This window comes from Setaria viridis, chromosome 8 (assembly GCF_005286985.2).
Source record: "Setaria viridis chromosome 8, Setaria_viridis_v4.0, whole genome shotgun sequence".
NCBI lineage: Eukaryota > Viridiplantae > Streptophyta > Magnoliopsida > Poales > Poaceae > Setaria > Setaria viridis.
In genome coordinates this window covers 31,335,146-31,347,050 of record NC_048270.2, presented here as the reverse complement: position 1 = coordinate 31,347,050, position 11,905 = coordinate 31,335,146, and the positions used below count along the sequence as shown (strand labels likewise).

General features: G+C 50.5%; 1 protein-coding gene across 1 annotated transcript; it reads right to left on the bottom strand.

Annotated features, from left to right (window-relative positions):
• Window positions 1-1,683: 1,683 nt before the first annotated feature.
• Window positions 1,684-3,067, bottom strand: LOC117834500 (F-box/LRR-repeat protein 25). The gene is made up of 2 exons (XM_072290300.1): window positions 2,346-3,067; window positions 1,684-1,723 (listed from the first exon to the last, which is right to left on the bottom strand). The coding sequence occupies exons 1-2, from the start codon at window positions 3,065-3,067 to the stop codon at window positions 1,684-1,686; spliced, it is 762 nt and encodes a 253-aa protein (XP_072146401.1).
• Window positions 3,068-11,905: the final 8,838 nt, after the last annotated feature.

Sequence of the window (11,905 nt, the reverse complement as noted above, 5' to 3'; positions counted from 1 at the left end):
CCGATTCTTCACGGCCCGCACCCATTCCACCCCCTAACGGCCGCCTTCGTCCCCTGTGCAAGGCGCTCGCCGGCGAGCCCCGTCCGCCTCCACTGGAGCTGGAGCCCCCGCTGTTTGAGGCGCAGCGTGATTGTTTTAGCTAGTTCACATGCCGGAAGCTGGAGAACTCCTCTTCCCCATCGACTTCCAGTTCGTGGAGCAACAACCTCATCGGAGGAGCAGGTGGCATGAATAGGACAAGCTCGCCGGCCACGCGCTCCGATGTGAAGCGCGGCAATGGCACGACGCGTCCGGCTGGGATGTTGACGCCGTTATTGTTGGTGGTGGAGAGGACGATGACGAGGCCCTCGAGGGGTCGGGGCGGCATAGGTGGAGAGGGCGCTGTCGTGGCTGCAGTTGCCGACGACGAGCTCGGGCAGGGGGGGGGTGATGGGAGCGCATCATCGTGGCTGCCGTTGCCGAAGATGAGCTTGGGCAGGTGGTGCCAGAGGGGCGCCTGCGGCGGGAGAGCACGCTAGTGCGCGCCGCGGCGCGGGCGGAGCCGAGGTGCAGGAGGATGCTGTGGAGAGCTCATCAGGGAGGCCGCTGGTGTGGTCCTCGCCGGAGCGGTGACGGTGCCGTTGGCGGTGGCGGCGGGGACGGTCTTGATCGATGCAGCCAGCAGTCCTGCGATCGTTTGGATTTGGGAAGGGGTTTCTCACGGATCGCTCCAGCGACACTGCAGTCTGCAGCAGAAGGTTCCCGAGTTGGGCTGAAAAATTCACTGTTGGGCTTTGGCAGATGGTCTTTCGGCCATACAGCGCTTCTTAGCCTGTGGTGGTCCCGAAAAATTGGCAGATGCTTTATTTGTCCTCGTTCAGTAGGAATGATGAGGAGGAAATAGTGATACGCCACTTTATTTGATTTTATTTGATCTTACCATCCATGCTATGTTAATTGTACTTGCAGTTTAAGATATTAATTAGATACACAAGATCAAAAGAAAAGCATAAAAAATAAAGCCTTTACCATCCATGCTATATATGTTAATTATACTTGCAATTTAAGATATCATCGATGAAGAATAAATTCTTATAGTCCCAGAAACATCAACAATAGTCCCAAACAAGTCGAGGTAAGCTAATAAATTAAAGTCTAAATTTGAACAGCGGATGAAAAAGCCTGCAATAATCCTCCTCTAAACAGGTGCAAGGATGAAGAAATAGCAGATAGTTTCATTCAAATTTTTCACAGGAATTGGGTCGTACTCAGTCGAAACGAACTAGCCTTCCATCTAGAAACACATAGAATTCTACACTAACATTTGGACGCCACATGCTACGGACCTTCTCACATATCGCCATGGTTAGTGGAGTAGCAGGGCCATAAGCATAATTTATGACCAATTTCTTTAGGACTGCTGCGTTGCATCTGGATAGTGCCTCCACAAATTCCAATTCATCACTGGAACTTGCAAAGTTATGAAGTTTTACTTCCTCAAGGAAACTGAGAGCAATGCCATCAATCCTACCACTCTCTGCCAAGCGACAAGGACAAGACAATGGGCAAGAATGCGCCTGGAAATAAGAAAATACAATATCATTGCATTATTGGAGAATATATACAAAAAATTAAACTATTGATGTTCTGTTGGCACTACATCATGCATAATAACTAGGTCAAAGATAAAAGAATAAAATAAATCTAAACCAATGCTTTAAGCTTGCTGACATTTCGAATAGACCTATAAAACACATTCATAACCGCAACCACCCCTCAATGAAAAACCGATTAGGAAACCCAACATTATTCTCCAATATCTTAAGAGGACTACGATTTTTCTAATAAGAGTAAAATGCTTAGACATTACCAGTAATCGGTCACAATGATCAATCAAATGCACGGATACCTTCCTTGTACTATTGCAACTCCTCAGGAGATGCATCATGGCTGGTGCGATGCCATGGTTTCTCCACGATAAGGATATGACCAATGTCCTGCACTTGGGCAGCTGGTTCGTTTCATTCAATAAGCTTCCGTACCCTGCTGTTTCCTGTCACAAGAAGGCACAAAATATCAAATATCAACGGATTATCAGGAAAACAATTCCTTTCAAAAAGAATCACTGATGCCAACACACCCATGGAATGGAGATTTGCAGTTTCAACTTGTCAACTTCATCAAACTGCCGCATCAACGATGCCGCTCCTGAAATTTGACCAATTTCTAGCAGCCGGAGGTGACGCCCGACATCGTCAAATTTGTGGAGGCGAGGGTCATAGTCCTCGCCATTCCAAACCAGTTCTGCAAGCTTAGGGGAAGTGATATGAGCCTCACTGGCGTGATACACCAAAAGCTCTTCTAACCTTGGCGCGACGACCTCTAGCCGCCGTATGTTTAGGACGAAGAACAGCAGCGACTGCAGTGAGTCAGAGAGCACAGAAACGTCGGAGACATCAACCAGATCGACGGAAAGGTTCAGATCCCTGAGCTGCGGGCAACGCTTGCACACTAGGTCTGTGAGCTCGCTGGCTTCCATGCGGCCATAATCTATCCTCAGGGAGGTCAGCGCGGCGAACAAACCGGCCGGCTGTGGCCGGAGCCGCCATGAATCATGGATGGTAAGCCTGACACTTTTCGCTCGGGGGCACGCGGGGAGCTCGAGAACCTCCTCCTCTTCCCCATCGACTCCCGGCGCCGGCACAAAGAGACGGAGTTCGCCCACCACGTGCCGCGAGGCGAAGCGCAGCCACGATGCGGCGCGGCTGGCCTGGACGGGGTGCCCGCCGTCGCCGCGTCGCAGCGTGATGTGGAGGCGCTCTAACAGCGCCGCCGTGGCGGAGTAGGCGGCTAGCGCGGCGTCGACGGCGTCCGGGAGCGACGCCAGCGGCGGCGGCGCGTCGCGGCTGCCGCCGAGGAAGAGCTCGGGGAGGTGGGCCCATACGTGGCGCCAGCGGCGGGAGAGCACGCTGCTGCGCGCGGCGGCGCGGGTGGAGTAGAGGCGGACGAGGATGGCGTGCAGCAGCTCGTCGGGGAGGCCGCTGATGCGGTCCTCGCTGCCGGAGCAGCGGCGGCGGTCTTCACCCATAAGCGGCAGAGGTAGGGTATCGGCTCATAGGCGCGGAGTCGGTTCGATTGGAAGGCCTTTGGATTAGGGTTGGGCTTTAGTAGATGGGCTTTCAGCCCGAGTCTCACACTGCATCGTGTCTTTATCTCAAAAAAAAAAAAAGTCGCTGCATCGTGTCTGTAAAATGGGATCGAATTGTTGTAACCAAGACACCCACACATTGATAGGTATAGGACCAAGCATGCTACTATTGAGTATTGATCCCTCTGATAATGGGTGTCCCTGAGCTAATTGCATGGAGAACCAAGTCTTTAAAGTCTGAAAAAGGTAGACCATTTCATTCTTTGCACATTACATTTTTCTTTTAGTCCCAAGCAATGCAAGTTGGGCTAATAAATCAAAGTGTAAATTTGGACCGCTGAAAAAGCCTGTAACAATCCTCCTCCAAATAGGTTCAAGCGTGAACAAGTAGCAGATCATTCATCGCACAGCCCCCCACGCCGGCTCAAAGCAGCGCCGCCGGCCAGCGGCAGCGGCGTTCCCCTGGTCCTCTCCCCTCCCTTCATCCCTCCCCTTTCTCTCCACCTTCCTCTCCTTCTCATCCTTCTTCTTCTCTTCCTATTTTTCCTTCTAGATCTCGATCTGCGGCTTCATCAGCACGAGAGCATGGGAGCGCAGCAGCGTGCGGCCTAGGGTAGCCATTGCCTTCGGTGTGTGGCCCTAGCCTGCCCTGATGGTACGCAGCGACAGGACGATGGCATGCGGCCTTGGGTGACCGGTGCCGTCAGTGTGCGGCCCTGTCTTGCCCCGACATGGCTACCTTGCACGGATGGCAATGGTGGGCTCGGCGTGGTGCCGGCCGGGCAGATCCAAGCTACCTTCGGCAGTGTTTTTGACGTTGATGGACTGCTGGTGCCACCCCCGGGGTAGCAGTTCTGTGGTGACCGCCTTGCACAGTGGTTGTGGTGGGCCGATGCGGTGGCTGCTAAATATATGTTGGCTGCTATATATATGCATGGGGAATGGAGGTCTTGGCGAAACCCTTGGCTGCTCTAGGGCCGTTGACGACGATGAATTTTGGAGCCATTTCTTTCCTAGGCAGCGTCAGTCGAATTGCCTTCTTTCCCCTCGCGGCCTTGCGTGCTTCCTGGGTGTAAAACTCAGACCTTCTGGTTGGCGACGGTAGCGCTTGTGGCGTCACATCCCTTCTTGGAGGTGTTGTTTTGGAAGCTCACTACCCCATTCCATGCCTAGCTGTAGTGGTGCAGAGGCTCCTAAAGCACACGTGGTTGTGCCATCGTTCCCACTCCAAGCCGCACCCTCACGTCGGATCTGTATCCTGCAAGAGCAGCGGGTGGCGGCGGCGGCGGGCGGGGAGGGGTGGCGGAGGTAGGCAAAGAGGGAGAAGGGGAGGGGAGGTTGCGGCGGAGGGTAGAGAGAGAGGGCGGTGGAAGGGAGGAGAGAGGGAGAGAGAGGCCAGTGGGGAGGAGAGTGCGAGAGTTAGGGTTCGAGCTGCGGGGGTTTTGAAAAATTTGCCTGGCAAGGGAATTTTTTATAAAAAAGATAGCATTATCTAATTTTTCCTTCTTCACGTCGAAATAAATTTTAATACAAGAGCTTATTTGAAAAATATACAAACGGTATGATCTGGACTGAGTTGTGATTATTAAAAAATTGACATGCGTCCACCTTTTACCATGGAGCCCGGGGAGCAAGAGGGGAGGGGACCTTTTATTCACTTTGATTATTTGTGGTCGCCCAGCATTCATCCCTGCAGACCAATTCCTGAAATGTCCTTTTATTACCTTCCACGTTCATTTTCACATGAATATTAAAGTTATCTGTTGTTCTTTACAGTCCTCTCGATATATGCAGGTGGTGCTTAAAAATAGTTATAACAAATAAAATTGCTTCCAAGGCTACAAAATTCTGGAAAATTTTGCAGATGAATCTGACTTGTCCTTTTTTTTTCTAGTAAGTAGCATTATAAAACACTGAAGGAACTTCAAAAGAATTTTGGAGGAGGAACAGGGTCAACTGGAACACAGGAAATATAAAAGGGGAGCCTACCCCATTGTAAAGAGAGATTAGTCTTTCCAATTACGAGTATTGTTCCCATTGTAACTTTAGATCTGTTCGGTGTCAAGTTCCTTTGAGACCAACAAGGCGCTCATCGTGTTCTCAGCCACAAAACAACCCACGATGCTACAAATGAAGAAGAAGAAGACCGCACCACAGGAAGCCGCCAAGGGCGAAAGAGAGAACCCTGTGGCTCAAGAGAAAAGACTAGTCCCTGTTGATCAAGATGACATAGATACCATAGAAAAGTTAAAGAGAGTCGAGGCTAACTTACAAACAAGAAGCGAGAAAAAAGAGCCGAGGTGAAAGCAACAAACCAAGCACAGCCGGAGACAAGTACAAGAAACGATTTACTCGGAGCAGCAGAAAAGGAATTGACCTTGGCGCTAAGGCAACTCGAGACTCTAAAACAAGAAAAAGAAAGATTTGCTAAAGAACTGGAAGCCTAACATCTAGCGGCCTAAAAAGTAGCAAAACTAAATCAAGCAAAACAACAATCGGCAGAATTTCAAGAGGAATTGGATGAACTGCAATAATTACAAAACACGCCACCACAACCGTAAACACAACCACCACCCTTGAGATAGCAATATGTCGTGAACAATGCAAACATCCTGCAAGCAAATTGTAACCTCACTGGGCACAATGTACCAGTGATGACAGGCGCCTATGTAGCAACTGACCAAAGCTCTCCATTGTCCATAGGCTTGCAAACAAACAGCTCTATGGCCTCCAACCTACAAGATAGTTTCATTGCCAAAGTTCAATGGGCAAAATGACCCTTGCCAGTTCCTCTTGAGCTACGAAGCTGCAGTAGCATCAGCTGGAGGAGACAATGTTATCTTAGCCAAGTCCCTAATCATAGCCTGCGAGGATGCAGCACTGAACTGGTACTCACTACTCCCACCGCAGTCAATATACAGTTGGATAGATCTCAAAACAAAGCTAATACAAAACTTCCAAGGCTTCCATCGTGCAACAACAGACTCGGGTGACTTGTTTCACTGCATCCAAAGAGACAAAGAACCCCTAGCCAATTATGTCAAAGATTTGCACAATTGAAGTCACAAACTCCAGATATGGATGAAAGTGTAGCCATAGCAGCTTGCATCAAAGGGCTAACACCAGGCCCGACAGCTTCGCACCTAACAAGAGAAAAACCCAAAACCATGGAAGCCTTGTTCGCCGAGTTGGAAAAATATTGCAGGTTAGATGAGGACCACAAAAAAAGAGTAATTGAGAGAAACTACCAAAGGCAAGCTCAAAAAGATCAGAATTGGCAAACACCAAAATACAATTTCGCACAACATCAACAGCCATATCCAGCTCAACATGTGCTACCGATTGAGGGTGCTCAACCCTCATAGCAACAAAGTCAAAATTGCAATAGACAACCCTAGCAGCAGCAACAAACAAGTTATGGCAATGGGAAAAGAGGAGTCACTCTTGCAGGGGGAAGGGACGAGGTAGAGGGCCTACAAGGCCATACACAAAATAACCAACCTCGAATGTTTATTGCACATTTCATGGCAAGCAACTAGAAAACAAAAGGAACTTTCGAAAGGATAGCTGAAGAAAAAAGAGCAGCCGCAGCACCAAAAACCAACCACCACATCTCTTTTTGGCCACAACATCCATACTACCAAGTTTATCCACAAATGAACCTCATTATCGCCCATACACCTAATCTCGCAAATTCATTTACCAATCCTTCCTTGGGGACAATTCGTGAGTTTGCAAGTTACAAGTCCGACTTCGACAACAACCACGACAGATGGTACGACTGAGGGCCGAGGCACTACGCTCAAGTTCGCTTGTGGAGATGATTGAGATGATGGAGATGCTTCTAGAAGCTAGTTATTGCCGCGTTGGCTTTATTCATGTCATTTAGCCCAAGGGGTTTGTACCAGATTGTACTCTCAAATTCTGAGAGGTAATAAATATTAATGTACTGTTATCGTGGTATGGATGATATATTATGCTGAAATGAGCTGTATGTGATATCTACTGATCCAGGACTATCACGAGGATACAGGAAGTCAGATTCTCCTTACGGAAATCCAGTTCGTTTCACCCAGTTTGAATTCATCAACTTTGTCAAATTGTTGCATCAGGACACATTCATTGGTAGAAAACTGAGCATTAGTCTCGGTTGGAGAGACGCATAGGTCGAAAATCCAACTGGGACTAATTATTCGGGACTAAAGGTCCCCCTCTTTAGTCTCAAATCTTTCACTCGGAACTAAAAATAAACCTTTAAAATACCAACCAGGACTAAAGGGTTTTGCACTAAAAAAATATTCTAAATTCCCGGGAAACACGATTTTACATGCGAAAATATGCGCATGTGCAGTGCGTTGGATTCAAACCCGCAACCTCTTGCCTCGTGCGTAGCTTTCTTATCATCTCACCTACACATCACATCTGACTAAGTAGAAGATGCTATCCTTTTGTATTTACCCGTGGAGGACCCTTTAGTCCCGATTGGTAACAACAACCGGGACAAAAGACTTTTAGTCCCGGTTGCTAACACCAACCGAGACTAAAGCTAACACCAACCGGGACTAAAGCTTGGTGGGGCTTTAGTCTTGGTTGGTGTTACCAACCGGGACTAAAGGGTCAAGGCTTTACCAACCAGGACTAAAGGGTCACCTTTAGGCCCAGTTGGTAACACCAACTAGGATTAAAGGGTCTCCACGGACCACAAAATTTAAACACGGGACAAAAACCTTTTTAGTCCGAGGTCCAAAATTAATAGATACTTTTGTTGAGGATGGAAAATCATTTCTCTACTAGTGATTCTGATCGAGCTCTAGCAGCCGGAGGCAACCCCAAAGATCATCAAACTGGTGGTGGCGAGGATAGTAGGTGCTGTTGGACCGGACTACCTCTGCAAGCTTTGGGGCAGAAATTGGCGCCTCATCAATGGAGATGGATGCAGATAGCTTTTCCAGCCTTGGTGCCACAATCTCCAGCCACCATGTTTTCAAGAGGAGAAGAACAGCAAACGCAACGAATTGAATCGGAGCATACGGAGATGTCAGAAAGCATTATCCAACCTGATGCATAGCCTCAGGTCCATCAGGCACAGGCACTGCGTGCACACGAGGGTTGTGAGCTCACTACCATCCATGCAGTCACAGATCATTGTCAGGTCGGTCAGTGCTCGGAGCAAGCCGCCGCCAAGCTTCGTGGAGTCTAAGGCAGATCTTTGTCACCCCTTCGCACGCCAGAAGCTCGAGCACCGCCTCTTCCCCATCATCTTCTGGCATAGGCAAGCGAAGGAAGAGTGGGCCCACCACACGCTCCGAAGCGAAGCTCAGCCACGGCGCGACGCGTCGTGCTGGGAAGTCGCGGCCGTAGGCGGCGGACGGTTCGATGCTGAGTCCTTTAAGGGTCGGGGTGTCCCAGGCGGCATCGACGGTGTCCAGGAACGAGGCCAGCGGCTGTGGCAGTGGCGCGTTGACGCCTTCCGCAAGGCGTAGTTCCCGCAGCGGGGTCCATACGTGGCGCCAGCGATGGGAGAGCACGCCGGTGCGCACCGCGGCGCGGGGGGAGCTGAGAGAGATGAGGATGGCATGCAGCACCTCGTTGGGTAGGCTGCTGATGCGGTCCTCGCCGTTGCCGGCATCCATGAGTGGATGAGGAAAGGTATTGGCTTCACGGGCTCTCGAGGGGCTGTCGGATCTGGGGGCTAGGGTTTGCGAGATAGGAATCGCGGCGGCGGTGACGTCGACGACGGCGCCGCGGCGAGGCTTCTATATAGGTTCCATGTGCTGGATAACCAATATAGCTTTAAAGCTCAATTAGAAAATTCAACAACATTTTATATCAGATTCAATATTTTAGCATATTAGAATCAACATTTGTTTAGAATCAGATCAACATTTGCAAAATACTTGATTCAACATTTTATAAAAGATACATTCAACATTTCGGAACACATATTCCAACATCTTAAAAAAACATATTCAACATTTTTCTAAATCTACATCAATATTTTTTTTAGAAAATCTCCATTTTTTCTTCTTCTCCGGTGCCGGCAGGGGTAGCAGCTAGGGAGGTTCGACGGGCGTGGCGGTGGGGTCGGCAGGCGCGACGGAGGCAGCCACGGCGGCAACCGCGGGCGTGACAACCACGGAGGGGGCGGGTGCGGCAGCCGCGGCGCCGGGGCCGGCAGGCACGGCACCGGCCTGGTGGAGATGGCGGCGGCATGGCCAGGAGGAAGCTAGGGTTGAGAAAGATGGATGCATCTACTTTGCACGAATCTCAAACAACGAAAGCCATACAGCTAATGGGATAACGGAAGCCAGATAGGATTGGCGCGCCACGGCAGGCAGAACAGCCTTAGAATTGCACTGTTGGGCTTTGGCAGCTGGGCTTTTAGCCCGCCAACATTTCTGTAGAAATTTCTGGCTTCTTTCACCTTTTCTTTTTTCGGAAAATAGTTCTTTCTTAGAATACAAAATAGTTCATTTCCGCATTTCGCAATTCCAAACAAGCAAGACCTTAACTGAAATTAGTTCATAACCTCAGACAAGCGCAACCAAAGGAAGTCCATTCTGCTGGGTTGTTCTAGGTGTCTAGCTAGGACTTTGTGATTGACTTCAGCAGCTTCAAAGTGGTCTAGACCTGAACATTTTGTGGATCCGGTAAAAAAAATTCGATTCAATTGAGGTTGAAAATTTGTGCCCACGACTGTCCCATGGATAGTGTCGGGCTGGGTTAGGGCTCGAGCTTCCCATCCTTTTTTAAATAGGAAAATAATTAAAATTAATTGTGTGGGCAGGCTCAATTTTAATTTTCGCTGACCACACCTAATCCTATAGCTAGCTCCTATAGCTAGCGTAGGTGGGGCAAAACCCAACATACTCTGCCCCGACCCCATGGATCGGGGCAGCCGGGCTCAAAATGCTCAGGTCTATCTTAATTGCTTAGGTTGAAATGGTTAAATGAGCGCTACATGTTTTTATTTTTTTCCATTCACAAAATACCTATGTGTAGAGCAGTCTGATCATGAAGTTAAACATCATTCTAGCTTTTCCCATGGAGGTAAGGACTAATATTCCTGTGAAAAATAAAAGAAGAGAAAAAAATTCGAAAGGAAAATCAGTTCAAGGCGTGATTTCTTTGCGGGTAAACATAGGTACCTGTACTGCTAATTTACATACGTGCAAGAAGAAATTTAAAAGCTACTTTCTACTCCATAGTCCATATCGATCTCACAAGTTAATATATAATTCTCCGGCGACGGCACAGTGGCCCTGCAGCACGGGCAGGCGCCGTGCGCGGCGAGCCACGGCAGCACGCAGCCGGCGTGGTACGAGTGGGAGCACGGCAGCGTCGTCGCCTCCGCCTCCGTCGGCACCTCCTCGAGGCAGACCGCGCAGAGCACGGACGACGACGCCGCCGCCTCCGAAGCCGGCGCGCGCGCGTCGCCAGCGACCGGCGCCTTCTTCAACACCACGGTAGCACACGAGCCTGGTCCAGGCTGGCTGCGGACCTCCTCCGGAGCCGGCACCTGCTCGGCGCCCGCCGCCACCGCCTGACGCTGCCGCCGCCGGGAGCCCAGTGCCGGCCCTCCGTCCCGCGGGAGCCACCGGCGTCCCTGCCTGCTTGTCTGCTCGCGGCCGCCGGGCATGCCGACGGGCGCCGGCTCGTCCCGCCAGCGGTGGCGGTGGTCGCCCGGGGCATGCTGCCCCAGCTCAAGCTCCAGCGCCGCCGCCGCCGCCGCGGTGTCGCAGCCGCGGCAGTGCATGCGGCGGCGGCGCGCGAGGCAGGTGACGGCAGCGAGCATCGGCATCGATTTGGCGTGGGGGGAGTAGGGAAGGGAGGATTTGATTTGATGCTATACATGCCTCCGTCTCTCTCAACGATTTGTGGGCGTTAAACTCTTGCTTGAGCAGGGAGTGAACCTCATCACATCACATAGAGCAAGAGGGATTGGATCCTTCGGTTTTATACACACCCGTGTGCGCCAAAATATGATGGCTTTAGCAACCGGTCCCCGTCTACGCCGTCCTCGTAAATGTGGCTCTGCTCCCGCCCTCCATCGATCCAGCCACACACCAAACTTAACGATCGTACAGGTCATTGCTTATTGCTACTAACCTGTTGTTTTTGTTGGTTACTTTAACTTTAAAGCAGTATGCATGATTGAGACTAGCAGAAACGCAGGACCGATACATCACAAGTACACACAGGACGTTGGAAGTGAATGCGTGCGTGTAAATTCGTGCAGGCCGGTGGTGGAAGGAAGCTGATGTGGCTCCAAGGCAAGAGTCAATGCCGAGCATGGAATGAAAGAGAGCGAGCAAGGGCGCCGAATAAGACAAGCCCAGCCCACCTGCATCCAATCCGTCCAGATAAGACAGCGACGGCATGCACGCGCCCAGCCAATGATCTTAGCAGCTATCTTGGCTAGCTTTGGTCTTTCAACAAGCCCCGAAAGTGGCTTTGGAATATTGGTTCCCCCCCCCTCCCCCCCTCTGATCAAGTGGCTTTGTCATCGACCAGTCATCACCAGGCTTTCCCGTTGACATTTGTTGAGGTCTTGTTACTTGGAGAATTCGCACGGGACCAGCCAGCTTAATTAGCTTATTAGCTCCGTTAGTTGCAAATTGCCGGCCGGTCGGGAGACGCGCCGCCGCTGATGTTGGACGTACAGGATTTCCGCCTCGTCGATCGGCCAGCCGGGTCGCACATGCCCTGCCATGGGATCTTTCACTTCTTCACCGGCACGTGTCTTTAAGCTTGAAGGGAAATGCTTTATCAGCTAGG